At 50.0% G+C, this 27,534-nt stretch overlaps 12 protein-coding genes across 12 annotated transcripts; 10 read left to right on the top strand and 2 right to left on the bottom strand.

Annotated features, from left to right (window-relative positions):
* Positions 1-912: 912 nt before the first annotated feature.
* On the top strand, positions 913-4,544 carry COCSADRAFT_27109 (uncharacterized protein; the record flags this gene model as incomplete). The annotated part of the gene is made up of 4 exons (XM_007702154.1): positions 913-1,061; positions 1,117-2,705; positions 2,835-3,713; positions 3,778-4,544. 4 exons carry the CDS (start codon positions 913-915, stop codon positions 4,542-4,544), a joined length of 3,384 nt encoding a protein of 1,127 aa, XP_007700344.1.
* A 1,135-nt stretch (positions 4,545-5,679) lies between these two features.
* COCSADRAFT_37545 (uncharacterized protein) lies at positions 5,680-7,306 on the top strand. Its single transcript, XM_007702260.1, has one exon. It carries the CDS (start codon positions 5,914-5,916, stop codon positions 7,168-7,170), a length of 1,257 nt encoding a protein of 418 aa, XP_007700450.1. The 5' UTR covers positions 5,680-5,913; the 3' UTR covers positions 7,171-7,306.
* Positions 7,307-7,389: 83 nt separating this feature from the next.
* On the top strand, positions 7,390-10,516 carry COCSADRAFT_119086 (uncharacterized protein). Its single transcript, XM_007702608.1, has 5 exons — positions 7,390-7,481; positions 7,532-7,636; positions 7,686-8,377; positions 8,428-8,667; positions 8,718-10,516. The coding sequence occupies exons 1-5, from the start codon at positions 7,473-7,475 to the stop codon at positions 10,345-10,347; spliced, it is 2,676 nt and encodes an 891-aa protein (XP_007700798.1). The 5' UTR covers positions 7,390-7,472; the 3' UTR covers positions 10,348-10,516.
* A 744-nt stretch (positions 10,517-11,260) lies between these two features.
* COCSADRAFT_331679 (uncharacterized protein) lies at positions 11,261-12,817 on the top strand. Its single transcript, XM_007702609.1, has 6 exons — positions 11,261-11,434; positions 11,492-11,539; positions 11,597-11,646; positions 11,708-11,903; positions 11,991-12,429; positions 12,482-12,817. Exons 1-6 carry the CDS (start codon positions 11,368-11,370, stop codon positions 12,645-12,647), a joined length of 966 nt encoding a protein of 321 aa, XP_007700799.1. The 5' UTR covers positions 11,261-11,367; the 3' UTR covers positions 12,648-12,817.
* On the top strand, positions 12,818-14,120 carry COCSADRAFT_331680 (uncharacterized protein). Its single transcript, XM_007702610.1, has 2 exons — positions 12,818-13,006; positions 13,060-14,120. The coding sequence occupies exons 1-2, from the start codon at positions 12,988-12,990 to the stop codon at positions 14,025-14,027; spliced, it is 987 nt and encodes a 328-aa protein (XP_007700800.1). The 5' UTR covers positions 12,818-12,987; the 3' UTR covers positions 14,028-14,120.
* A 93-nt stretch (positions 14,121-14,213) lies between these two features.
* On the bottom strand, positions 14,214-15,701 carry COCSADRAFT_92012 (uncharacterized protein; the record flags this gene model as incomplete). The annotated part of the gene is made up of 1 exon (XM_007702611.1): positions 14,214-15,701. One exon carries the CDS (start codon positions 15,699-15,701, stop codon positions 14,214-14,216), a length of 1,488 nt encoding a protein of 495 aa, XP_007700801.1.
* Positions 15,702-15,915: 214 nt separating this feature from the next.
* Positions 15,916-17,338, top strand: COCSADRAFT_91581 (uncharacterized protein; the record flags this gene model as incomplete). The annotated part of the gene is made up of 2 exons (XM_007702612.1): positions 15,916-16,285; positions 16,338-17,338. 2 exons carry the CDS (start codon positions 15,916-15,918, stop codon positions 17,336-17,338), a joined length of 1,371 nt encoding a protein of 456 aa, XP_007700802.1.
* A 313-nt stretch (positions 17,339-17,651) lies between these two features.
* COCSADRAFT_161176 (uncharacterized protein) lies at positions 17,652-18,608 on the top strand (the record flags this gene model as incomplete). Its single annotated transcript, XM_007702613.1, has 1 exon — positions 17,652-18,608. The coding sequence occupies one exon, from the start codon at positions 17,652-17,654 to the stop codon at positions 18,606-18,608; it is 957 nt and encodes a 318-aa protein (XP_007700803.1).
* Positions 18,609-18,954: 346 nt separating this feature from the next.
* Positions 18,955-19,960, top strand: COCSADRAFT_144213 (uncharacterized protein; the record flags this gene model as incomplete). The annotated part of the gene is made up of 2 exons (XM_007702614.1): positions 18,955-19,089; positions 19,229-19,960. The coding sequence occupies exons 1-2, from the start codon at positions 19,039-19,041 to the stop codon at positions 19,958-19,960; spliced, it is 783 nt and encodes a 260-aa protein (XP_007700804.1). The 5' UTR covers positions 18,955-19,038.
* Positions 19,961-20,108: 148 nt separating this feature from the next.
* COCSADRAFT_331733 (uncharacterized protein) lies at positions 20,109-21,712 on the bottom strand. The gene is made up of 2 exons (XM_007702615.1): positions 21,387-21,712; positions 20,109-21,336 (listed from the first exon to the last, which is right to left on the bottom strand). The coding sequence occupies exons 1-2, from the start codon at positions 21,557-21,559 to the stop codon at positions 20,157-20,159; spliced, it is 1,353 nt and encodes a 450-aa protein (XP_007700805.1). The 5' UTR covers positions 21,560-21,712; the 3' UTR covers positions 20,109-20,156.
* Positions 21,713-22,001: 289 nt separating this feature from the next.
* Positions 22,002-23,063, top strand: COCSADRAFT_161179 (uncharacterized protein; the record flags this gene model as incomplete). Its single annotated transcript, XM_007702616.1, has 1 exon — positions 22,002-23,063. One exon carries the CDS (start codon positions 22,002-22,004, stop codon positions 23,061-23,063), a length of 1,062 nt encoding a protein of 353 aa, XP_007700806.1.
* A 3,154-nt stretch (positions 23,064-26,217) lies between these two features.
* On the top strand, positions 26,218-26,777 carry COCSADRAFT_331756 (uncharacterized protein). Its single transcript, XM_007702617.1, has 2 exons — positions 26,218-26,316; positions 26,490-26,777. The coding sequence occupies exon 2, from the start codon at positions 26,500-26,502 to the stop codon at positions 26,713-26,715; it is 216 nt and encodes a 71-aa protein (XP_007700807.1). The 5' UTR covers positions 26,218-26,316; positions 26,490-26,499; the 3' UTR covers positions 26,716-26,777.
* The last annotated feature ends 757 nt before the right edge of the window (positions 26,778-27,534 follow it).

The raw sequence follows: 27,534 nt of genomic DNA on the forward strand, positions 1-27,534 counted from the left end.
GGATGAAGTGGGCTTGGGCGACTTGGAGGGAGCGAATATCTTTGTTGATGGTGCATGATGCGAGGACGAGCACGCTTTAGATACACACCTCTAATCCAGAATCTGGATGTTCTTACATTTTCCAGGGGGCTAATGAAGGCATCGCACGAATGTTTTTGGGACGGAGTATATCCAGATTCTGGTGTTTGGCTTTCTGTTGTGTTTTGGGAAACCAGATTCTGGTACCAGGTGCGCGTATCTAGCGTCATGGGGAAGTGAAGGGCAGATTCCGAAAGTCCGATGTTCCGAAAAACCAATCGCTAGTTACCTGTTACCTCTTGCGTATTAGTTCTACAGCACGCTTATTCGAATAGTCTCAGTTACATCAAATGTCGATCCTATTACCCTTTCACTCATGCTGTGTTAGTACGTATAGCAGAATGATTACAGCGGTGACGTAGGACCAATGTGGCATTCGAGGCTGAGCGAGGTTGTCACCACAATCTGTTCAATTCCAGATTCTGGTCTGCATTGCAATATTCTGGATGGTCTGTGTGCTGACCAAATGCATTATGTCGCATATCTTCACATTGTGGCTGATGCATGTAATAGTGATTGGTTGAATCAAAGAGCAAGGCGGAGCAAACCGGTCAAGCAAAGACAGCTCAGTCTTCCGGCCCCAAAGGACTCGAGAATGCTCAGCCAATCACTTGATTTCCAGATTCTGGAGTGTTAATCAGGCGCTCTCCTTCCTAGAGCCCGTTTCCCAGAATCTGTTTTTACGGATTCCCTATTCCATATTCCAAATTCCTGATTCCCAGATCCTCTTCTCAGATCCACTATTTAGAGAAGTGCTCGATCCTGCCTTGAAGAGTTTGGAGACATTGCAACCCCATTTCCTCCTTTTCCAGCCTTGTAAATTGTAATCTAGTCATGCCGAAGATAAACCACCCCCGAATATCTCCAACAGAATGGCAACATCACAAGAAGACGATCCAGAAGCTATATCTATCCGAAGATAAGAGCTTGATGGGAGAAGGTGGCGTGATCGAAATTATGAAAGGGAAGGGTTTCTCTGCAAGGTAAGATGTAAAATCCCTCATTCTGGATTTTTTTAGTTGACCTAATTTATTCAAGTAAACCACAATACGAAGCACAGTTCATGCGATGGGGCTTTAAGAAGAAGTTGACTCGCGAAAACTGGCATACCATTGGACACATCATCAAGAACCGGGACGAGCTTGGGCGTGTTAGCTACGTATACGCATATGGGGCGAGACTTCCTATCAACAAAGTGAAGAAAGAGACAGCCCGATATAAGACTTGTGATAGAAATAGAGAGTGCTGTACAAAGCAACTATTACCCGCCGGCATTGAAGTCCAGTCGGACAATGAGGAAGATGAAGAAACAATCCTCAGCCCGGAAGCCCAAGAACTATATTCAAACAACACTTCAAACACATGGCCTTCAGTAGAGCCGCATACTCTCGAGGGGCCCTGGAATCCAGCACCCGTTCTTGATCTTTTCCAGCCAAGGGATCCTCAAATGTTCCATAGCAGACTTCTGGCCGATCTTCCGACTCCTAATACGACTGACCGTACGTTCCAGAATGCTCTATTCTGGAATACCGGGTTGTCGGGTTCGTACTCCCAGCCAAGTCCATTCAATAGCTGCGATGATGTTGTTCGACACTCGTCCCTTGGGATATCAATCCTCAAGAAAACATTTTCCATGCCTATGAACACTATCGCTTTATTCACCGACCTCAATACCCCACTATTCCGCGAATTCCGGGCTTTATTGAAAGATAATCAACCCAAAATCTTCGCCTCAATCAATCAAATGAGATATCTACTCCCAAGCGAACCGAACCAACTTCAGAAGGCTTCTGTGGATCTGGTCATACTGAAGCAGATACTGTATCTTCTCATGAATAACTTCGCTGGCTCCGACTATGCAGTGTTCGACACCATCTTCGAGCAAGTCAGACAGTTTTCTGTTGCTCACATGGAGGATATGCTGAACACGCTACCGCATCCATACGCGGCAGCACTTCAGCAAAGTATCTTGACTATCGCTATCAAGTCCAACATATCAATCCTCGTAGAAGTCATCTTGAGAAGAGGTCTTGACAGCAATCGGGTCACTTGCTACTTTGGTGGTGAGATATTCACGCCTCTTGGATTAGCATGCAAGTTTTGTCATTTAGAGGTCGTGAAAGTTCTATTACGCGCAGGTGCCGATCCCAACCGGAGTCTGCGTGATGATCTTAGGTTCAACTCTATTTCGTATCTGCTTAGCACGAAAACCGGAAATTCGAGGGAGGCTAGCTTCCCACCAGTTGTGTGCAACATTCTGCAACAACTTCTTGATCATCATGCTAGGATTAGCTGGAAAGTTCTGGACGTTCATGCATTTTGGAAAAATGAAATGCTTATAGATGTTCTCATACATCACAATAAGTTTTCCATCAATTCCGAAAGCCCATCCTCCGAGTTCGACATAAAGAACGTACTCAACCAAATAATGAAGGTTAAACATCAAGAAAAGATCCCCCTGATCATTCAGACAATCTTGGGAAACGATTCAGTTTTACTAAATGAGGGTTTTGTTTACAAAGTATGGATGGCCGAACTTCTCCAAAACGCTTCGTACAGGGGCAACTTGAGTTTGATCAACTATATTCTGGAACGGCTAGGATTGATTCCAGACTCTACATGCTTGTGTGAGGCTATTCGTGGAAATCAGCAACTGTTGGTCAACAAGTACTTGTAGATGGGGGTGAAAATCAACGAACTATCCAAGTCTCCACACATTCAGAAACGGGTTGTGAAAAATCTCTCTTCAAACGTAGATCCGTATCTACTAGAGGGTTATTGGCTGGGTATAACGACCACACCATTTGCTGAAGCTATCAGACGGGGCAACCAAGAAATGATTGACCTACTGACGAGTTCGGGCGATCTAGAGACCACTATCAAAGAGATACATATTGAATCAGCTATAGTTGCTGCCGCTGAAACAGGAAATCAAGACCTGATCCAACATCTACTTGCGATGCACAAAAGAAGTTTTTGGGAGATCTTGGGATCGTCCTTTCTCAAAATCCCCAAAAGCACTGGGAGAATAAGTAAGATTTGCTGTTACGCTTTGACTGCTGCCGTTTTGGGAGGCTACAAAGATATTATAGAACTTCTAATGGCGGCCGGTGTGCAGCCAGATGGTACCAGTGTCGCGGCTGCAATTTTGACGCGCAATGTACAGCTTTTTGATTTGTTCCTTGATACAGCAGTTTGTATCAAGAACTCATCTGGGCTTGCAATACTTGCTGTGCGTTGGGGTAGTCAGCACGTTCTCAAACGATTGATCGTTTGTGGAGCTGATCCTAATGAAAGAAGGATAGATCTGGAGTATTTGAGCTTACCGTCATTGTATCCTGAAAGGGAGATGGATTTGGAGAATCTAATTTTATGGTCATGGCATCTTGAAACGAAGAAGATACACTTTTCAACTTTAAACGAAGCTATGGAGAGAGGCGATCATGACACGTTTCAGCTGCTACTCGACCACGGGGCGCATTTTATTACGATTTTCTCTGGCATAGCGACCTCAGCTTTGGAAGAAGCTATCAATTGCGGTCACGAGACATTCGTTCACAAACTCCTCGCTCATGGTGCGGACCCAAAAGACCCTGGTGCACTCCAGGCTGCTATGAATAAATCTCAAACTGGCTGTAGCAATTCTGAGGTCGTTCAGAGAACGGTACCCTGATAACAATGGAGACTTCACAATCCCAGCCTTGCTAGAAGTGATTGAGCAACATAACGAGACAATGGTTAGGATGCTGGCAAGCTATATTGCTCTGAACAGAGTAGCATTTCGACAAGCCGTAAATGGAAATATTATGCCACTTGGGAAAGGAATTGCTACGGGTAACATCAAGATCGTGCAAATCCTCCTGAAATGTGGTGGCGATCCAAATAGCACAGTTGAGGTCGCGGAATGCTTTGGTCCACATCGAGGACGATTGAATGCTGTATTGAAGGCGATACAGACTGGGAGTCTTGCTATGGTGGAACTCCTACACAACGCTGGGGCGGATTTAGGGTTCAACGCAACAATTGGCATAGCGTATACATCACTACAGCTTGCCATTGATCTGGGTCACTTTGAAATCGTTCAATACCTGCTGGAACAAGGTGTCGATGTCAATGCACCACCTTGCATCTGGGAAGGGGGGACTGCTCTCCAGTTCGCTGCCAAAACTGGTTCCGTCCTCATTGCAGAGATGCTCCACAAACGCGGCGCCGAAATCAACCACCCAGGTAGCAAATACATGGGTACGACCGCATTCGAAATTGCAGCAGCACACGGAAGGATAGATATGCTACTTTGGCTCTTCCATCACGGTGTAGATATTGTGTCGGACGGTGGGGAGCAAGTCTGTAGAGCTTGCAAGTTTGCTGAAGAAAACGGACAGATAGCGGCAAAAAATCTGGTTGAGCAGCTCGAGACGGAAGCAAAACAGAACCTTCTCTTCACTGCATATCAAGAACCCTGGTAGAAATTGTTGGGCTGGCGTACAACAAGCAGTCACATGGTCAAACGCGTTACCAACCAAATCTTGAACCTGTAGTACTCATACGTGCCAAAACGAAAATTTATATTGCGTGCAGTTGATTGATTCACCGAAGCATCCTCAATTACTTCATTATGAAGATACATCCGTCTGCAACATGCTATGTAATTATTTTTCAGTACCAGCAAGTCATTCAACATGAAAGAGACGCAAAAAATGCAGGAATGAATCTATGAACAGCACATCATCAGTGTGAATTCGTTGTAGCTTCGCGTTCCCTTCATATCCACTCTCAATATCCTCATCACGTTTCATTTACCAGCCTCAACCTCTCAATCGTTTTCCCATCATATCTTCCACAATCGATTTTAACCTACATTTTGCAAGAAAACAAAACTCCTCCAAAAGAAGACCGATGGTTAGAGGTTCAAAGTTACTAGACTGTGCATTCCACTACTACGAAAGAGTTATTTGATGCATTTCTACACCTTATCGAAGAGGCCATGTTATATATGCCAGAAGCAAATAAGAATTAACAAAGTGGCGAATTTTTAGATGCTTACAATGCTGCTACTGGCACGAAGGATTTTCCAAGATACTCTACACGCATTAAGAAGGTTGACGGCTGCAAGCACGTGGAGTGAATCTGGGTACCAGCGTCCGAACGATTTGCATGAAGGTAAGGTGCTGGAAGAAAGAGATTACGATGAAAAAAAAATCTGATAGGTGCCATTATATAAATATTGCGATTAAGGACGTAGGAAGGGAAGATGACGTTCTGTTTGACCTATTTATGTGTACGAGCGCACAGGGCTGGGGCAACGTTGCTGAAGCTACTGAATACTCAGCCTCTAAGAAAACTATAATAAGAAATATATTTAGACGCAATCTGCTGGATAAGCGATCGGCATCGGACACTCATCGTAATCAATAACGCCAACAACAGGTGTATTTGGAAGTGATAGAGGTTGCTTACTCTATAAAACGTCACGTGATCCTGTAGCTGACAGCCACAGCCAATGAGGGCTCCTGGTGGTCTGAGGTTGTTGCTTACGAACGTTCGGAAGACCCGGATGTTGGAGCACCCGGCTGCCAGTGACATTACCAACCTCACTTTCCACTCTCGCGACGCGATTACAGTCAACGCGAGCAGAACGTTTTCGTCCGTTTTTCGGCCTTCGGTTTGAAGACTGTAATAGAGATGTAGAAGTGCTTCAGAGTTTCGGTCCGTTTTCAAGGAGAAATGTATATGTATAGCTACGGTTTCATCTTGTTACATCTCCCTCAACGTCCTGCATTTTAGCATTTCTTTCCCAAGATACCCATCCGTTTGTTAATTCTTTGACATTCAATCATGACTGAACAGCGCAACATCGTCGTGCTCGGCGCTTCAGGCGCCGGTCTTCAAGCAACCCACTACATCCTCAAGCACATACTACCTGCTCTCAAAGCCAAGAATGATGCCAAATACCACGTCTATATCATCGCGCCATCATCGACTTGGTACTTTAGAAATGCTTCGCCTCGCGTCGCAGCTTCAACTGGCCGCATGTCGACCGAAAAAGTCTTGTTCAATCTGCATGATGCTTTCAAGCAGTACTCCAAGGAAGACTTTAGCTTTGTCGAAGCTACTGCAACTGGTCTTGACACATCAGCACAGAAAGTCTCATATCGCAACAAAAATGGAAAAGAGGACCAGGCTTTGCCATATCACGCCTTGGTTGTTGCTACAGGCAGTAGCACCTACTTTCCCGCCTTTTCCATGAGTGGAGATGCTCAAGATACTCTGGACTCGGTCGCTTCGACCAACGAGAAGGTGGCGTCAGCAAAGAAGATTGTCATTGCTGGAGGCGGAGCGACAGCCGTGGAATTTGCTGGTGAAGTTGCCGAGCATCGCAATGGCAAGCCGGGATGGTTTAGCAAAGTCGAGCCAAAAGTCGAGGTCACCTTGGTCACATCTGATGCGAAGCTCCTCCCTGGTCTACGCCCTGCAATTGCCAAAACAGCAGAGCGCAAGCTCAACGCTCTTGGTGTAACAGTCATCTACAACACGCGTGTGACCGAGTCCACATCCAAGGAAGATGGTCGGACGGTAATGACGCTCCAGAATGGGGACAAGCTGGATGCAGATCTCTACGTGCCTGCCTATGGTGTCCGACCAAACTCTTCCTGGCTTCCGAAAGAGCTTCTGGATGACAAGGGCTACCTCATCACCAGCTCCGCTCTTCGCGTTGATGCAGCGGGTCCCCGTGTGTATGCCCTTGGCGATATCGGTTCCTACTCACGCAACAACTACTTCGATATATTGAATGGTCTACCTGTTCTTGCCACCAACCTCAAGCGCGACTTGCTGTCTTTCGACCCCGTACGCCCTAGTGAGAAACCCAAAGGAAAAGACCGGGAATTTAAGCCCGACACAAGGGAGACAATGGTAGTCCCGATTGGAAGCGGTGGTGGTGTTGGCGTCCTCATGGGTTGGAGGCTGCCAAATTTTGTGGTCTGGTTAGCTAAGGGTAGAGATTATATGGTGGGTATGAGTGGGCTTTCAACGTCAGGTGGCGATAGTGTCAAGAAGGAGGTCAAGTGGACTGCAGAAGAGGCTGCCATCTGATTGTTGCAGAAGATATGGAGGCGTTGATGAGCGTTCTGGGGTTCTAGCTCTATATTCTGTTTCAGTAATTATTAGTAATACCTTAGAACTTAATACATTGCTATTTTCCGAGACAGTGGCATGCTTGGTGAAGGTGCTGGGGGGTTGAAGAGGTTGGGAGTGGATGCCCCGCGGAGAATAATGCAGGACGATTGGTTTCGAGCTCGCACCACCACATCACGGCGCGCTCCGCGTCTACACGACTCCCGCCTATCCTTGCACCCCACGTACGCGGCCCCAATGCGGGGTGAGTAACAGATCAAATGGACTTCGTGCGTATGGTCGACAGCAAAAGGGTGAAGTGGAAGCTGACTGGATACAGTGGGTGAGGCTACTTGGCGGCTCGTCCCAGAAGAAGAAGCAGATCGCGCCAAACAACCCGCAGCAGCGGCTGGCACGCTTCCGGCAGCGATACAACCAAGTACTGGTATGCGAGTGTGTCGATCCCATGATGACCATGACCTGACAGACAGCAGCAAGCATGGCAAAAGGCAACCAACCTCGCAAGCGACCGCGAAGCGCTGGGCAACATCCGTCGTGGCTTCCAGGCCCTCACCGCGATCCTCAGCGATGAGTCCAGATCACCCGCACCCCACATGTGCCTGCAGTTCGCAGCCGCCCAGCAGATATACACGGCCGTCTCCAAGATAGCAGCCACTGCGCACGACGAAGGCACCGTTAGGGACGCCGTCGCATTCTACAATGCCCTCATCGATAGCGAGGAAGAGGATTTTCTCGAGAATGATGTCTTCGCCGCCTCCCTCATGAACTTCATTGACCGGACAATCGGATCTGGTAGTATAGGCATTGGCGAAGACATCGAGGCCGACATTGTCGAGCTGCTGTTCGGCATTGCGGCCAAAATCAGATTACAGCCAGAGATCTTGCATGTCTGGTTCACCACCACGTCGGCAGACAGCCAAAGGCGGCTGCTCAACCAGAAAGCAGATTTTGCGGGTGTCACCCAAAAAGAAGATTTTCCGCTGTGCTACCAGCTCATTGACCACGTCCACCATGAAGGTCGTATCGGAGATTTTGCGCGCACTGGCCTACTGTACATATTTGAGTCTGCTTCCAGGTCCATAGATCTGGAGCAGTGGATAGTGAACAGTGACCTCCCTACACTCATGGCAACTGGACTAGGAGCATTGTACAGTCAGATGAGCAGGTAGGATATACGTTCATTCTGTACTTCTACACCAAGCTAACATGGCGTAGGAAACTGTCCATCCTGCATCCTCCACAAGATCTGCCTCTTATACTGTCTCTTTCCGACTACCCCGAGATGAAATCGAACCCACAAGCAGAGAATTTCTTCAGTGTTGACTTTCAGGGTCATCTTCTTACGTTCCTGTCTTACCTTGCATTCTGGCAAGATGTATTGGAGCATTGCAGATCCGCCGACGTCAGAGTCACACTGATTGACCACTTCCAAGCCTTGTTTCTCCAGCAACTCTTGTTCGTGGTCACCATGCACCCCTCGCACGTACTCTGCTAATATCATATAGGTATCCTTCGCTGCTAGAATCATCAGATGCTGATGGCGGTTCCTCGGTTGCAGTGCTTACATATCTCCGTCATATACTGGACGGCCTGGACCATCCCGAGCTTGTACACATGATGCTTCAGTATTTGCTAGCATTACTGGACTACACGACTTCTACAGCGCCACGTTCACCCGCCGCTGTCAAACGACGCCAGTCGCTCATGCTGCTCAGTGCAACAGACAAAGATGACGACAAACTCAACCCATCGCTGTTCAATCTTGTCGATCTTGTGCTGGGCAGCACTGCCTCCCGAAATCCACAGACTGTCACCGCAGCGTTGAAGTTAACAACAGTGATTCTGAGCAAAAATCACAGCTATGCACTTGGGTCTCTGGTAAAGGTCATGGCCATTCACCACAAGGAGCATCATAGGACAGTCGGATCGCTGAATAAGGAGCTTGAGATGTACCTCAACGTTGCTGTGGACCTTGCCGGTCTTGAAGGCGTCGACGAGGCCTATGACAGCTATCTGAAGGATGTGTTGAGCTTACTGGAATCTCATCCTTGTTCGCTGAAGACGATTGGCATACCATCCATGTCTGGGAAGAATCAAGGCTACTTTGACTCAGCTGAAGCCTCGGCTAGGGATGTTGACCCGCATCACCTGCTCCCAGAAGACCCACTCTTCCAAACCCTGATTGACCTGCTGCTAACATTCCTCACAAACGATGTTGAGACTAATTTGGCACTTACCGAGGCAATTATCACGCTCGGAACATGCTCTCAGCTGCGTCTTGAAGGCTGGCTGTCTGTTGATCCTGCCGACTACCACTTCGAGAACAATGACCCCGAAATAGAGTCGTTCTCGAATGAAAATTTGCGGGCCATGTACATGGCTGAGAGACTTCCAAATTGGAACCCAGCAGCCACACCCCAATTGCTGACGTGCTTGCAGCAGCTTCAGGCTCAAGTCAATGCTCTCCGGAGCGACATCAAGGACTGGGATGAGCAGGTTGCTAGTCGTAAAGATACTTTCCACATCCACCAAGACATAGAAGAGGAGTCCAAAATGTCTACACCTCAGTCAAAAGCAGTTAGAGCTCCTTCCGAAACACCAGCTGGGTCTTGGAGGCCACAGATACCAAAACATGTTCTGGACCCACCAAAGACGCCTTCACGAGCTCAGTCTCCTCGAGGAAGAAAAGAAGCACTTGCAGCGTCAAGAAATACGCCTGGAGGCTCTCCTGTTCCCTCAAGATATGGCGGGCAAACTCTCGTTGGCTCACCTGCTCGAGCAGCGTCTCCTCTATCAGTGCAGAATGTCAGCATTCTACAGCCGTCGCTCATGTCCGATGTCGATGCCAGTATAGCACAAATCAGGATGAATCAATTTGGCAAGAGACGCATTCGCTTCCGGCGCGCAGCTGGGTCAAGAGAAGTTGAAGTCATGCTATCCAAATTCCAGCCGCCACCAAAAGAGCCTTCTGAAAACGCAACAGATAGCGCTGAAGAGAGGGAGGAAGATGACATTCGAGAGGCGAGCTTAATGCATATCATTACGAACGTGGTGATTCTGCAAAACTTCGTGCTGGAGCTCGTGGCATTGATGCAAGTCAGGGCCAGCTTGTTTAATGAGGTCAAGTTTCTTTGAGGGTGTAGTGCTTCTTGTGGGGGTGTTTTCGGTTTAGTAGCACGAATATACCCATTTTCATGTCTGTGTCTTGGCCTTTTCCATCCATATGGCGGTCCACGATCATCCCTACACGAATGCAAGAACGGCAGTGGACCCGCACGTGCTGTGTTGTTCCGAGGTATTCTCGCGCACGTGCATCACCAACCCGCCTTACGGAAAACACAGGGCTGCATCGGAAATGTTGCCGGGTGCCCCTCAAACGTCATTCTCCCACACTTTCACATGTCGATCATTCCACCCCTCATCCGCCATCAAATTGCCATATGTGCGAGCTCGTGAAAGCGCACTAACCATGGACCAGAACTGGCCTTTTTTCTTCGCTCATACTCTGCCAATCCTGCCACTACACGAAAGTCACAATGAGCAATTAATTATTACAGGGGTTTTGGAGACATGAAGCTCGGTTACTGCATAGTTCCATGTGCCGATCTCCGGCCGAACGACATCAGCATATCGTAACTTCCGCTCGTCCACCAAGGCAAAATCCGGGGTATGCCAAGTGTTCCCGTTAGTTGCCAGGCTAGGTCATACCAAACACAGACGCGTGCCAGTCTAAACTCAGACATTCGGCCTGGGCTCACGCAAGGGCCGAGGCTGGTGGGAGCGAATGGAAACTGTCTGACCTCTGCTACCCGCGGGTAGCTTCTGATCAGCCCTTGGTAAAAGAATATTACTGACGGAATGTCCTTGATCTTTCTTTCTTGACTCACAGTTCTTCTCTTTTTTGGTTCCTCATCTTCTGCTTGGTGCTTCTTGATACCCATCCGGTAGCTATTGGCTTCTTACATTTTTCCTACTTTGGTTTGAGTATAAGGTTTCAAGCCGAGACTTATCAGATACGTTGCGGTTTTCTCGAATTAGAACTGAGTGCTACCTGGCTCGCTTTGCTATTATCATAAGGCTCGGATAGTTGTTGGGTTTAGCTTTGCGCAACTGGTACTTTCCTTTCAGAGGGACTAGACATCAAGACCATACAATATGTCTGCAAAGTCGGTACAAGGGCCTAATGGCAAAAAGCCTGCATCAGCAGCCACCAATTTGATCGGTAAGCTACATGGCCAGTGTATGCTCTCCAATGGCAAAGGCTGAAAATTTTGTGTAGCTGGTGGTGGTGCTGGTATGATGGAGGCGCTCGCGTGCCATCCTCTCGGTAAGTTTCAGTTACCAAAAGGTAAATTGATTCGCAATAAATCTAACACAATCTTAGATACGATCAAAGTTCGAATGCAGTTGTCAAGACGAGCTCGTGCGCCGGGAGTAGGTTCTACTTCATATATGTACACCATGCGGCGGGACAATTACTGATGTAGCACTATAGGCGAAGAAACGCGGTTTTATTACTACTGGCGCCGAGATTGTGAAGAGAGAAACAGCATTGGGTCTATACAAGGGTTTGGGCGCGGTGTTGACTGGAATCGTCCCGAAGATGGCCATACGGTTTACGAGTTACGAATGGTACAAGCAACTGCTAGCGGATAAAGATGGCAATGTCGCGTCGAAATCTACATTCATGGGTGAGTTTCTTATATTTCTAGCCTCAATTGCCGTGTCACGACTTCGCTAGAAAGATATCAGCCACGAATAATACTAACCATACATAGCTGGTCTAGCCGCCGGAATTACAGAAGCCGTTCTTGTCGTCACTCCTATGGAAGTGGTAAAGATCCGTCTACAGGCGCAGCACCACTCCATGGCAGACCCACTCGATGTGCCGAAGTACCGAAATGCCGCTCATGCGATGTACACTGTTGTCAAGGAAGAAGGCGCTGGAGCATTGTGGCGCGGTGTCTCACTCACTGCTCTGCGCCAGGGAACCAACCAAGCGGCAAACTTCACGGCATATTCTGAGCTGAGGGCACAATTGCAGAATTACCATGGCAGCACTGACATTCCCAGTTACCAAACAAGTATGATTGGACTGATAAGCGGTGCTGTGGGACCTTTTACAAATGCACCCATTGACACCATCAAGACGAGGCTGCAGAAAACGCCTGCTGAGGCAGGCCAAAGTGCCCTACAACGAATTACAAACATTGCCGGGTAAGATGTTAAGCCATTGTATACTGTATACACTAGCTAATTAGGCTGGTAGTGATATGTGGAAGCAAGAAGGAGTTCGAAGTTTCTACAAGGGCATCACACCACGCGTTATGCGAGTCGCTCCCGGTCAGGCTGTTACATTTACTGTGTACGAATATCTAAAGGGTGTTCTAGAGCGTGGACGAGAGATGCTACCGGGCGGCCAATACGAAGAGTAGGCTACGACCAGTCGGGTTAAGTATCGGGGGTAGCTTACAAGTTCTGATGTTATTCTGAATAGCGAGTGTAAAACCATTGATTGCATTTGGAAATGAATTTCTTTTTACCCGCATGGTTCATGCTTGTATCGGGCCATCTCTAGGAACAGGAAGGTATGGCAAAAGCAGGGACTGCCAAGTGCATCCGCCATTCACCCCACTTGCCCCACGCATCCATGCATCACAATGCTACGTCAGCGTAAACAAGCAGAGTTGTCAATTCAACAACTTATACCCCACCACGGTCATCTGAACACCAACTTCGTCTACAGAGTGTGTTCACGATAAAGTCTCATACAAGATGCAGTCCGGCATCTCCGGTACTGTTACCTGAATTCCCAATTCTGAGAAACCCCCTAACAATGTGCAACAGCTTCCCAAGAGCTCAAATCTGCCCTAGGCAGCCTCATAACATCGACCAGCCAACGCGGCATCCTAGCAACAATCCAGAAGGAAACAATTGTACCCAGCGGCACAATATCCTCGACTGCCTCGACTTTTGTCGACGATCTCTCGAATCTCCAACCCCACGTCAAGGACAATGCGGCGTTGTACATTCTCCTCCGCCGTGCCGACAGCCTGAACAGCTCAGATAAGAGTCTGGTGGCAGTAACATATGTCCCCAATGCGGCGCCAGTACGACAAAAGATGCTCTTCGCATCCACAAGGTTGACCCTTGTGCGCGAACTAGGCGGTGAACACTTTGCGGAAAGCATCTTCACAACCGAGGCGTCGGAGTTGACGACCGAAGGCTGGGAGAAGCACGTAGCTCACACTGAGTCCGAGAACCCATTGACGGCTGAAGAGCAGTCGCTGCAGGACATCAAGGCCGCCGAGGCGCTGGAGAGCAGGGGCACGCGGGGCCAGAGTCTCGCTCAGGGCGGCAAGTTGGCAATCCGTGCTGACAACGACGTCGCAGAGGTATTGAAGAAGCTGGGCCAGGGAGGTGGAGACAACCTCGTGCAGCTGAGAATGGATGGTGCGTCTGAGACGTTGAAGCTGGTATCTTCATCGTCGGCTACGCCATCATCCATCTCTGGGTCTATCGATACAAAGGAGCCGCGATACGTGTTTTACCGCCACAACGACCCAGATGCGTCGATTGTTTTCATCTCAACGTGCCCGAGCAGCGCGAAGATCAGGGAACGCATGATATATGCTGCGAGTCGGGGCAACGTGGTGTCTCTTGCACAGAACGACGGTGGCCTCAAAGTGCTGAAGAAGCTCGAAGTCACGAATCCAGATGAGATCACTGAGCAGATAATCATGGACGAGTTCAAGGAGGAGAAGAAGGAGGAGAGTAAAGGATTTGCCAAGCCTAAGAGGCCAGGACGCAGATGAACAGGGCTTTCGTGAACAAATTTTGGATTGCAATAAGCATCATAGATTGAAGACGTATGCTGGTGAATACGTTTAAAACGAGAAAAAATGGATATCCCAATTGACGCATTCATTTCTCTCCCTCTTTTTTAAGTATGCATGCCCTACACACATACAAATACCATAATACCTGGATCAAGACGCCCCCTACTCATCCCCATCCCTCAAGAATCCCCGATTCCCATGCGGTCTCCTCTCCATCCTACCCACCCTCACAACCCCACCCTTCTTACCCACCATCCTCTTCTCCACCTGCCTCCCCTTAAGCCAATGCTCCCTCACATTCTTCGAATCCCGATTCACCTTCGGTGGCATAACCTTATTCTGCTGCGCCAACACAGCGACATTGAGTTTACCCTTTTTGATATCCTTGGCGGGCTTGTCAGTGCGCTCGAGGAACTTGATATGCTGATTCAGCTTCTCTTTTCGCTTTTCCTCTTCGGTCTTGCCGCGGCGCTCGGGTGGGGGTGTGGGCGGGCGCTGGTCGTCGATTGTGGCGAGGAGGGAGGCGGGGAGAAGGCCGTTGGATGTGTCGATTTGCGTGGGGTGTTCGGAGTCTGATTCTTGCTCGGCGGAGGGAGCGTCTGTAGCTGCTGCTTCGGCTTCTTTGGCGGCCTGTTTGGCGAGTTTCTTTGCCTTCTTTTCTTCGCGCTCGCGCTTGGCGGCTTGTTGGGCGGCGAGGAATTCTTCGCGAGCTTTGCGTTTGGCGTCTTCTTTGGCTTGTTGGGCTTTTTGGGCGCGGTCGGCTTCGGCGCGGGCGGCGAGGGCTTTGGAGCTTGCGGCTGCGATGGTGATGACTTCGGGGGCTTCGTCGTCTGAGTCGCTGGCGTCGTCTTCGTCTGCTTGGGATGGTTTGATTACAGGCTCTGCGGCTTCGTAACGCTTGCTGCCTTGCTTATTCATGACTGGCGAGGCTGGTGTCGGCACAGGCTCCTCGCTGCCGAAGCGCATGTGTGCCTTCTCAGGCTGCGCTGAGGGAGGTGCAGCGTCTTGCGAGGGTATAGGTGCCATTTCGCTCTCGTAGGTAGAAGACGGTACCTCGTCTGTTTCTTCAATAAGCTCCTTTTGTGGTGTCTTCTTGGGACGCCCTCTCCCCTTTTTCACTGCCGTCGATGGTGTCTGATCGTTTAGGATCTTAGCTTTGGGCGTGGGCGAGCCCTCTGGCCGCTTGTGTGTAGCTGGCGTGGCATAAACGGACCCGGGGGCCTGTGTTGGTGTGTAAAATGCAGGGTTTTGCACAGTCGATGGCACTTCATCTTCCTTTTCCACGGTGTTGGATGATTGATCTGAAGCACCAGCACCAACGACTACTTGTGGGCTTGATTTTCGGCGAGCTGGCAAGCCGCTCTGCTTAGGTGTCTCGGGCACTTCTAATTCTCGTGCATTGGCAGCAATTGTGTCCGAGGTATCGTTTGAAGATTCTTGTGAAGGCTCATCTGCAGATTCTTCCTGTCCTTTTGACTCCACCGTACTTCCTTTCCTTGCTGTGGCCTTGGGCGCCTTTCTTTGCCTCTTCGTCTGTGTTGGTGTCTCGAGCGACTCCAGTTCTCGCTTTCCAACCTGTTTTCTTGTCGAGCTCCGTGGAGTGGGCGTCGGCGCGCCTGGCGTCTCTGTTCCTCCTCGTGTTGTGACCATTGCGACAGTGATACTGTGGGCCTGACTGTGTCCTGGCGAAAGCGCAGCTTGGATTTGGGGTGTCTGGGTTGAGGCGCAACTTTCTTCGCGACACCAAAAAAGATTCTGGCGCGCCAAGATTTCGCGGCCATTGCGGACCTCCGAGACCAACTAGACATCACCATGTCCAACTTGCACCCACACGCTTATCACGAGACGCAATCCCGGTCCAGCCATGTCCCTCTCTCGAATTGGACGGGGCTCAACAAGAACTGTGGGAAAAATTGAGAGCTGTCTTATTTGCCAATTTCGTCAATTTAACAGAACGACTCAGCACAAGGGCCCTGCAAGACTAATATTATCTTCACATCAACAAAAGTCTAGAGCTCCAATTCAGATCCGGGAATATGCTACCAAGCCGAGATTCGATGCTCCAAAAGCCCGGGCTGATGTCGACGAGCGCAGCCGGTTAGGCTTCTATACACTCGCTAAACAACAAGGCTCTCTCAAGATGGAGCCTCGCATAGCGCAGAGTCTGTACCAGGACTTTGTTACACACAAGAGTAAAATGGATCATGGTACCAATATTCTGCGATTAGTAAAGAGTGCGTGTCAAATCTGCCATTTAATGTGAACTTAGAATGCTAATCTCAACAGAGTACAATGTCGCACTTGACGACGTTTCCTCTCTTGGGATCATAACTTTCAAAATACCTGATATCAGCGACCCTGTTAAAAGAGCTCAAATCCCCCCAAGTCAGCACAAAGCTATCTCCGGACTGCTTCTCCAAGGGTGTGCCCAAGCTGGTGATCCTCTAGCAATTGTGCATATCCTGACTGCTGTCTATCTAAGCAGCGCAGGTGACGAATCTGTGCAAGAGCTAGCACGCCTTTTTCCGCGTTATGAAATTTCCAAATACCGCCAGACGTTAGAGAGCTTTGATCAACAAACACTGGAAAAAACCACTGCTCTATGGCCAGAAGTCTTAACTCTGAAAGGGCTTTTTCTTGAACAGGAGGGTCAAAGACTCAAAGCTAAGGAAACGTATCTGCAGGCCATTAATCCTTCTAGTCTCAAATATGAACCTGGGTCAAGACACCCCATGCAGCTGCCACTAATCGCGCCGTGGAATGCACTTGGGTTCTTACTAAAATCCGAAAAAGATCCAGAAGTGCGAGCTGAAGCAAAGACTCCATTTGAGCTGGGTGCTCTAAAAGGCGATGATCCGCTCTCATATTATGAGCTTGCGGCTTTTGAGCCCAGAGCAAGCGAGAAGTGGCTACGATACACAAGTAAAGCAGCAGCATCTGGTCATCAGCAAGCCATGATAAATCTCATCGACTTTTACCAAGAGGCTGCAAAGACTGAATCTCCCGTTCTCAAAGATGACGGCATACGCAAAGCGCTCAATTGGCTGCTGGGATGGAAGCCTGGCAGCGCTGCAGCACTAGCGCGGGAATGGCTTGAGGCTGCATCTAACGCCGGCCATAAGCCTTCTATGCTGCAGCTTGCGGATTATCATGACTCAAACGGTGATCAAGAACAAGCGAAGGAATACCTGCGACAAATACTCGAAGTCCCGAGTGCAGCCAATCAAAAGGAAGAGTGGCCACAACTCGTTCAACTTGCAAGGAAACGGCTTGCTGGGATCAGGTAGAAGCATGTTGGCTCGAAGGCCAGTCAATTTCTAGTCACTATACTTTGTCTAGAAAAGAAGAAGATTCTTAGTAATATCCTCGACAATGCAATACCTCTATCTCTGGGATCACACAAGTCTACCCCGCTTCGGCAAGGAAGGTGCTGGCCTTCCTTATCTGGCTCTCTGATAGCAGCCATAGTATTTGAATATGCAAGAGGCTCTTGTTCAGGTTTATTCTTCCTACTTACAATCATCTCAAACCTGTACGCACCTATATTTGACGAAAACTACTCGTGACCTACATCCCACCATTCCAAGTTTTGTCACAACTATGGCTTCCGCCACTGCAACCAAACTCAACCGCAAGGCCCTAATAGGATCGTCCACAAGCTTTTGGTCTCACACTTCGCAGTTGGGATTCGATCTTACACATCCATCTACTCACTCTTCGCCAATCTCTGATCCTAACTATACAATCCAAACATCAGCTCAGCCCATCAAGGTTGACCCTGCTAAATCCGCCCTTATCATCATTGATATGCAGAACTTCTTTCTCTCTGAAGCTTTTGGCCGCAACCAACAGGGTGCTGGACATGCCGCTTGCGAGCAACTTGTCAAACATGCAATACCAGCTGCAAGAAAGTCAGGAATCCGGGTGGTTTGGGTAAACTGGGGCCTTACAGAAGAAGAAGTTAAAGAGATGCCACCTGCAGTCAAACGTGCTTTTGGGTTCTTTGCTATTCCTGCGGATTCAGACTTCAATGCAGATGATGCGTTTGGATATCACAAAAGCAGCGTGAGTGTAGATCGCCATGGAGAGGAGAACAAATCCATGTACTGTGGCATAGGCGCCGAGTGCGGAACCCTTGCACTTCCAGATGGAAAATATGTTTCGGGTGGCCGACTTCTCATGCGCGATACATGGAATGCCGCACTATACCCTCCTCTTGACGCCATGTACACTGAGGGTGGCAAGCTTGATAGTAGGCCCGACGTTTGGATTCACAAGAATAGGATGAGCGGTTTATGGGGGGCCACGACCCCATTGAAAGAGTTTCTCGACCAAGAGGGTATCAGGACACTGTTCTTCACTGGGGTCAACACAGATCAGTGTGTGGGCGGAACTTTGACGGATGCTTTTAGCAATGGATATGATTGCGTTCTTTTGAGCGACGGTTGTGGGACTAGCTCGCCAGAGTATGCACAGCAGTGTTGGGAGTACAACGCCAGTAAGACGTTTGGATTCTGCGCGAGTTGTGAGCAGTTTGCAAATGGCGTAGTGGGCTGATTGCTTAAAATACAAAGATTGAAGTGTTGAAAAGATTGAAGAATGGGAAGTTGGTTCACTTGACGTCCTTGTGATACTTTTCCGCCTCTGAGGCGTGACACTTCACTGTGAGGTTGTCAGAAAACTAGAGTTATCACCCGATAACTGTTTCAAATTGAGAGAAAATTAGTAATTTTCAGGAGCTCACAAGAAAAAAGCTCTAGTCCGTGATAGAATTGCGCCTCTAAATACTATACCCCTACTTAGATGATATCACGACCACGCCAAGGCCGCCCGCAAACATCGGAAAAAGCCTCGGCTAAGCACCGCGAACCCTAGGGCTAACCCCGATGCTATCCACCCCACCCTTGCTCTTCTACATCATTACCAGCACTCTTCCTACAACAATTGGCGTTTTCCGCAGTGTAGAAGAGTCGCCAAACATCACAACATGTCTGGCTTGAGGATATTAGTGCCCGTCAAGCGGGTCATTGACTATGCGGTATGTTTAGTTTAGCACCGAAGAATGCCCCCAGTCCCGAGCCTCGCATGTGCTACAATGGCACAAGGGATGAATTCCATGGACACAACGGCATGGCAATACGAAGAAGAGGGAAATAGATATTAATAAGAAATGACAGGTCAAGCCCCGCGTAAACCGCACGCAGACCGCCGTCGAAACCGCAAACGTCAAGCACTCGATGAATCCCTTTGACGAGCTCTCCATCGAAGAAGCGGTTCGCATGCGCGAAAAGAAAGCGCACCACTCGAGCGCCCCTACCGTCGAAGACATCGTCGCCTTCTCCGCCGGCGTCGCAAAATCGCAAGACATCCTCCGCACAGCCATGGCCATGGGCGCCGACCGCGGCATCCACGTTGTGGTGGAAGAAAAAGACGCCCTCGAGCCCCTCGGCGTCGCAAAGCTCCTTCGCAAAGTCGTCGAGGAGCAAAAAAGTAACCTCGTTATCCTCGGCAAGCAAGCCATCGACGACGACGCAGGGCAAACGGGACAAATGCTCGCCGGCCTGCTGAACTGGCCGCAGGCAACACAAGCGTCCAAAGTCACCATCAAGGACCAATCCGTTGAAGTGGTGCAGGAGGTGGATGGCGGTGTGCAGACGATCAAGGCCAAGCTGCCAATGGTCATTACAACGGATTTACGACTCAATGAGCCGCGCTACGCCAGTTTACCAAATATCATGAAGGCGAAGAAGAAGCCGTTGGAGAAGAAGAGTCTGAGTGATTATGGGCTGGATACCGAGGTTAGGCTGAAGACGGTCAAGGTTACGGAGCCGGAGCCAAGGAAGGGTGGTGTCAAGGTTGAGGATGTGGATGGTATGATCAGCAAGTTGAAAGAACTTGGGGCTTTGTAAGAAAGAAAAATGGGTGTATTATCATCACGAATGAAAATGGAAATGATTGAATAGAGCGGACGCGAAGATGGGATCGTGTCTGGATATCATATCTCGTTTACATTCTCGGGATTCACATTAACAAGACTGTGATTTGAAGACAAAGAACATTGATTGTCTAGGAAATTGCGTGTACAACGCCCCTATCCATTCTATCTCACGAAGACTGCGCAGCAAAAAAACTAAGAAAACTTCCTGCCGTCAATCCGCCCACAAGACTCAGTGACATGAAGCCCCCCGCGGCCTCGAGCTCATCAGGCTCCACCCACTCGGCAAAGCCCATCATACAGTTACTGCCCAGGAACCCGTTTGTCATGCCAAACAATAGCTGCACGACAAACAGATAGAAGAAATCAGAGGAGATAGCCGCACCTTTACCGCCAATATTGCAGAGAAAATACAAGGGTATGAACAAGATTCTTGCAATGGACAGGAAGAATAGTAATTGTGGGCGATGTGTAAGACGGAGAGCGGGCAAAGCAGGTCCGACGCGGCCGATGAGATCACCAATGTTCCAGAAGAAGAAGCCTAGGGGGATAAAAGCAGCAGGTTGAAACAGGCGAGGTGCGGTGGCTGGATCGCGTACACTGAGGACTTGGGGTGTGAAGACAGGGAAGAACATTGTTACTGCGAAGGTAGTAAAGATGGCGCCTGCAAGCCAGAAGAGCTTTCTAAGCAGTCTTGTCAAGGGTACGCTCTTGCGCTCGGTACGATCTGTGTCGTCATATTCGGGGCCCTCGGAGTAAGAGGTACGCAGCAGGCGCTGCTTGGAGCTGTCTCTGGAGAGCAGGTAGAAGAAGGCGAAGAGAGTTGCGACGGAGACGGCGGTGGCAGTCAAGAAGTAAACAAAAGCAGATGTGCTGGACTCTTGTGGCGCACCATCAACATGGTGCTTCTTTGGGACGGAGAGCACGGAGATGATCTGGGTGATGGCTGGGAGGACGCCAGCGATACCCTGGCCGGACATTATGCCCTGGGTGTATTCTTCTCGTCCGAACCCAGATACGTAGGCGAAAACGCCGTTTTGGCACAGACCTGTGGCCAGACTGGCGATCATGACCATGACCATTAGGAAGGCAAAGTAGACGCCGACGGATACATCGAGGAACAGTTTTGTAGATATAGCAAGCAGTGTGAAGACGATAGCGTTGAGGGCGAGCGAGGCGATAATACGGCGGGGGTAGTTGGCACGGGCTTGTAGCTTGGTCAGGACAATCATGGAGCTTAGGTTGCCTACGGTGGAGACGGAGAGGATGCCGGACTGGAAGTTGCGGAGGAGGCTGTCGTTGGACTCGAAGCGGCGCTGGAAGTACGGTGCTGCGGCTAGAAACATGTTCCTAGGCGCGAGTTAGCCGCATGTGGGTGATGGGAGTATCTGAAGACTTACCAAGCCCATAACATGGCGACTCCCAGCAGGGTGAAGACGGCATAGTCGGTCCATGAGAAGGCCTGCTCCTCAGCATCGATATGCTCGCCATCAGGCCGCTCAGAGCCACCTTGTAGTGGTTCGTACGACGCCTCCGGTTCTTCGCGCCCAAACATCTGGCGCAAACGCTCCATGGTGTGTTGCTATATGTATCGCGCTCGCGGTGTTGTCGAGCGCCTGGGGCGGAGCTGCGGAGATATGGAGTTAGGGAGGTCTTGATAACGAGTCTACAAGTACGGGGTGTTTTAAAAGGACATGCACACGTTCACGAGGTAGATGTGAGAAGAGCAGACATAATCAGGCAGTAACACAGGCCCTGGTTGGACTCATGATGGCGGCGCGTGAGAAGCACGTCGAGGAACGACAGCAGGTGATGCGGTGATGGGCAGCACGGACGCGACGCTAGCGTGGGGCTCTGCGTGGGATGGCTGCTAGGGTTTGATGTCACCTCCACCCCCGCCCTACCCCTCCGATTCGCTGCGCTGGCTCAACCCCAAAAGATTCTATACAGACAGTACTCCAGAACTCGGCCGTATACCCGCCAAGACCATTGCTCTTCACATAAGCACAACCGCCATGTCGTCGCATATGCCTCCACAGACCATCTCGGTCAAGCGCAAACGTACTGAAGCGCCCGTAGACTCGCTGCGCATCGATCACGAAGTCAAGCGCCAAAAGAGCCAGAACCTTGATGCAGGCTTCAACTCTGAGCCAGAAGTTCAATTCTTCTTCCGGCGACTCACGAAGCCAGGCGATGATGCTCACCTAGCTACGGCCCCACCGACACCAACCGCCCAGAGGCGTTTCCGCCTTGACCCTGTATCGAGAATTGGGGCCAAGAGACATTTCGTCGAGGAACAAAAGTCTTCGAGAGATGAGAGTACCTTGGTTGGGGGCCAAGTACAATCACCGGCATCGGAGTCTGCACTCGACATACCATCACGACCGCGGAAGAGACCTGGGGCGGGGAGCGCACTGCGGAATGCATCAAAGTCAAGCATACAGAGACAGGTCCAAGTGTCTGAGCCGTCTGAAAAGGATGTGCGTAATCTTGAGGCACTTTCAAAAGAGGTGGAGAAGATAGACAATCTCAAGATCCCCTTGCCCTCAACATCACCATCGAAATACAAACCCAAGGCCCCTGCAAAACGATTTGCTGAGCGTCATCCCGAAAAGGCCGCAGCGCTATCATCACACGATAACGAAGCTACAGATGTAGACGCAATGGACGTAGATAGCGAATACGTTTATGACCACTATGTGCGCGAACCCGTTCTGCCGGATGCACCAGCGCCAACAGGGAGTGTGGGACTGCTGGTGATTGGCGAAGAGGACGCAGACTGGTGGGACAACGAAGAAGGCAGCGACCGAGAGTTTGACACGGATGATGAGGATGAGAATGCAGAAGACTACTACGCTAATGACTACCCGGAGGACGAAATGAGCGACGACGACGAGTTTGACCGCAATCTGTACAAGTCAAAGTACCGCCATGGTAGCGATGAGGAGGAGTACGATGTTGAGCGTGATGAGGGTGACAGCGCACTTGCCAGCGGCGAGGACGAGGACGATTTGCATTTCAAGATGACGGTACCAAAGGCACAGCGAGTGGGGTACTGGGGTATGAAGGACGAATGAGGAACTTGATGGACCATCGTATCATCACCATGTATGTACAGGTGTACAAGATGGCTTCTATCTCTTTTTTCCTTGTCCATCTCGCTCCTTCGATACACGTAATGGAAACCTGTTGAAGCTGTCCACGTACGTCGAGCGTATACTTTGGTACTGATCTCGATCAACAAGCCAAGGCCCTTTTTCTCTACCCCACACTCTCAACCTTTTTTGTAGACAATCCTTGTCCGTTTCACACACACACATGCCCCTATCTTAACCAGGATTCATACATGGTGGCATTCTCCGCCCTCCCCACTTGGGCTATTATCGGCTCAACGGTGAGTTGTTAGGACATAGATAGGTTCGGATGGTGCAACCGACTTGCTGAGCCAAGAAAGACGCAGATATCAGTCTTTCTGAGTCGAAATTCGCGCATGTCCAAACATGGTAGCCTGGCCCCTAGTCAGGAGCGCTATTGCCTATTGTAATTGGGGGTATCGCAGCATCATTGCTCGGGTGAGTGTGGTGCGAGGGGACCGAGTGGTGTTTGAAAAAAGGTGGTAGAGGACGGTAGCGCTGCGGGTAGTGCAGCTGCCGTTTCCGTGTCGGGAAGGGATGTGAGGGAGGGACGTGGTGCTATGTTTCAGAGTGGGAAGTCACGGAAGCGTGTGAGTGGTTGCCTCAATTGCTGGGTGGGAAGGTGCGATGGTGATAGGACAAGTAGTCACTGGCGCTCTTCGCGGAATAAATTTTTTCATCCTTACTGTTAGTTAGGCTCGGTACGAGCAAAGTTGCGGTCAAGTTTGATCAAGTGTCGGTCAGGCAATGGATAATTGTCGCCGGTAAGGTGCAGTTGGACAGGGAAGTGTGCGAGACAGGTATGTAGAAGGCTTCACGCAGACAGGCATCGCGACAGGACAGGACGGGCAACGGACCACAATGACGCGCGGAAAACGGCCGTATACGCGCGTAGCCGCCAATTCCTGCTCGCGGTAGCACTCTGGGTATACGGAGCGAGGGCTAGGCGGCACCGGCAAGCGAGGTTGCACATCCATGGCGGAGTTGTTGTCGCTGGCAGTATCCCGACTAGGCTAAAAGACAAGCAAGGCAAGGCGAAGACGGTTGACTTGCCCCCAGACAAGAGTGGTAAGCAGTGCGGGGAATGCAGAATTGGGGGTTAGCAGCAAAGCAAAGACGGGGAAGGCCGACTAGGGCAGAGGCAGCGCGGTAATGGTGGCCCTTGGTAATAGCAGAGATGAGGTGATGTCGGAGTTGCGTTAGTCCTAGGCTTAGGAAGACGACGATACAAATCCCGAGCGCATCCCATTCGCCGTGCGGCCATGGAACCACGCTATCCGGCGCACAATAGATGGGCTTGGCGGGCAAAAGGCGATCAGGCCGCAAAAAATAAAATAAGACAAAGAAAAAAACAAGGAGCAAGGTTCGGGACGGAGGTGGAAAGATGCACAGGCAGTAGAGCAGTTGTGTATCGCCGGATAGGTCGCAGATCGATGGTTCGGATGATGCGGACACAATGAGACAGCAGAGCATTGCGGCCAAGGTTGCGCATTGTGGATTCGTCGAGACCTCTGGCACAGTCGGGACATGACGCCTTTGTGCCTGGCTGAGCATAAACAGGGACAAGACGGCCGGCACAAGTCGCTCCATTTGTTGCGAGACGTGTCACCGTGCCCGATAAGGGGCGGAGGATAGTAGGTAAAAGTCATAGACGGGTGGATGAATGAGGCATGAGGTGGATAATTTGTCTCGTCGCCCCAGACACCCCCCGGCTCGAGCGTTTGTTCCAAGCAGCCTTCTCGAAGCCCGATGTCAGCGAAGAATGCGATGGGAGCCACCGTGCGGGTGTGATTGATTATGCCTCGTTTGACTATTGCGGCACTGGGCCAGGATGCCCATGGTTGTCGCTTCACCCAGGCTGCGCGCGGGCGGAGTCCAAGTGCAAGCAAGATGCACAATGCCGACGCCTTGTTTGGCAGAGTAAAGCAAATGCACAAGGGAGGGCGAATCCCAGGCCGTTGGGATCCGGGGAATCGAGGCCGGAGCTCCACTTACCCCATCCCCCATCCCCCCATCCCTTTAGCACTAGCCTCGCGTGGGGTGTGTGCATCCAAATCCATGCTCCAAAGGAGGAGCGGTCAGAGAAAATAACCATGGCTTGCTCCGTCCGCCATGCTAATGCCCGGATGGATGGTTTATGGCCATGACGATGAGAGGTCATCGTGGTGCCGTCGATGCCGCCATGCTTACGCCCGGGAAACCCAGCCCACCCAACTGTCTTTCTCTCTCTGCGTGTGTGTGCTGTTCCTCTCTGTACTAACTAACTAGCTAGCTAACTTACATCCCATTCCCTCTCTCCCTCTCTCGGAACCGCCCACGTCACGCCGTGGACAATTACACTCTACTTATTGGTTTGCTTCTTCGGCCCGTCTCTACCACTCTGCTCGCCGCCATTCTTTGCAAACTTTCCTGGTACAGCAATCTTGGCTGGTGGACCTCCTGTGTCCTCGCCTCGAATCCTGCAGCCATGATCACCGTCAGGGCATGGCCTGGACTTTGCAACCTGTCGCGACCCATCCGCTTCCCCGCCTGCTGCCAGCGCCCTTTGATTCACGTCCTGATACACTCTTGTCGTAACTTTTTTTGCTTTTAGCTCAAAGCGTCCTTGCCGTCCCAAAGGGCCCTGCAATCCTACTAGTCATGCGAGTCAGACCAATATCCCCTTGAGCGGTGAATCCTGTCGGAACTTTGCTCCTTGCCTTGTGTATAAGAGAAGCGCCCCCTTCCACGCGGTCATTGCCAATCTTTACACACTACTACACAGTCCTGCCAAAAACATCCCCCTTGACTATCTGACTCGTATCTCGCTCCCTCTCTCTTACACAAACTCTTACACAAACTCTTACACACACACGTCATCCTATTGACGCCTTCGCTTGTTGGACAATTTACCCCCTGGCCAACCCCATAGCTGCCAATACATACCCTCGCTTCCACCTATCCAAACAAGACGTGAGTGTAACCCTGCATCCGCCTCCACGCCAACGCATCCACCGTATCTCAGCCCTGTGTCGCATCCCGAGCCTTCGGCAATTCACCTTGGCAATTAGCGTCTGACTCATCCCTTTTTTAGATTTCCAATCCCGCATCGTGTTCAAACCCAGCCCTCAGCCTTGCCGTCGCACAAAAGCAACACGGCTCATTGCTATATAAATAACTTTGGCTGCCCTTCCACACACACACACACACACACACACACACCACCCCCCAATCCTTGCTTGGATCACCCCATCGCAATAAACCAACATCACCATAAAACTACTACCTATTACCATATCCTGGGTCTTGACCAAATAACGCATCCTACTGCTGCTACTACTACTACTACTACTACTACTACAACTATTTAATCCATCAACACCCACACATCACCGCCAAAATGCTCTCTTCATCAAGCACCGCCTTCAACCCCCGCAAGCGCCTCTCCATCTTCACAAACTCGACTCTGGGCCACGACGTCAGCGCCGCCTTCAAGGCCTCCGCCAACCTCTCTCGCGCCTCGGGTTTCAACGAGACCCCGGCCCCACCCCCATCTCCAGTCGACTTCAGCTTCCCCAGCACGCCCACCGAAAGCCGAAGAGGAAGCACCAACTAAAGCAAACAACTACAAATACCCTGATTCCTCTTCTTCACCATTTGTTTATTCTTCATTATTTCTATCTTTCTTTTTGAATATCCTTCTACCTTGTTCATGTCCTTTTCTATATTTTTTTGCTCGTTTAGCGTGTTTTGTTCTTACGATATCGGATGGAACTCTGGGGGTTCTCGGCGGAATGGGACGGGACAGGACGGGGAGGGCACTTTGGTCTTTCCTTAAGAGGCGCGATTAACCACACTCTCTCCTTTTGTTTTTGTCCTCTTGGCGTTCTTATCATAAACGGGAACGGAACAAATATCTAAAAGGGCAAACGGGAGGTGGGGACGGGTTGGAATATTTTCGGGATATATCTTTGCAGTTTACACGGGCTCTTTTGTGTATCTCCATGTTTATTCTCTAAACAAGAAAAAAACATTAAATTTTGTTTATACATCTTTTTTTAAGTGTTCCCAAGACGTGCGCGATATTGCAAGTCCCTTTGTGACGCTTCATCTTCTTTTTTTTTATGACTTTTGTTTTATGAAGCGCCCGTGTTTCGGGTTGATAGATACAGGCTTTACCCATGCCATCATTAACGAGTCGTCGCGAAATCGAGTGCAATATACGCAGAGTACATACTTATAACAATAAATTCTCAACTCATTAATTCCAAACAAACCCTCATCCAATACGCTTGTGTAACATAGTTACCCGCAAATTCTCTACACTTCTTGGTTATGACGTAGTAATGCCTAAAATTAAACTTCTATCTACTTCCAACATCTTACCCTGGTAACGCAGCGCAACGAATGCAAATGTCTTTGGGAGCCCCCCCCC

The sequence above is a fragment of the Bipolaris sorokiniana genome (genome assembly GCF_000338995.1).
Source record: "Bipolaris sorokiniana ND90Pr unplaced genomic scaffold COCSAscaffold_8, whole genome shotgun sequence".
In the NCBI taxonomy this organism is placed as follows: Eukaryota; Fungi; Ascomycota; class Dothideomycetes; order Pleosporales; family Pleosporaceae; genus Bipolaris; species Bipolaris sorokiniana.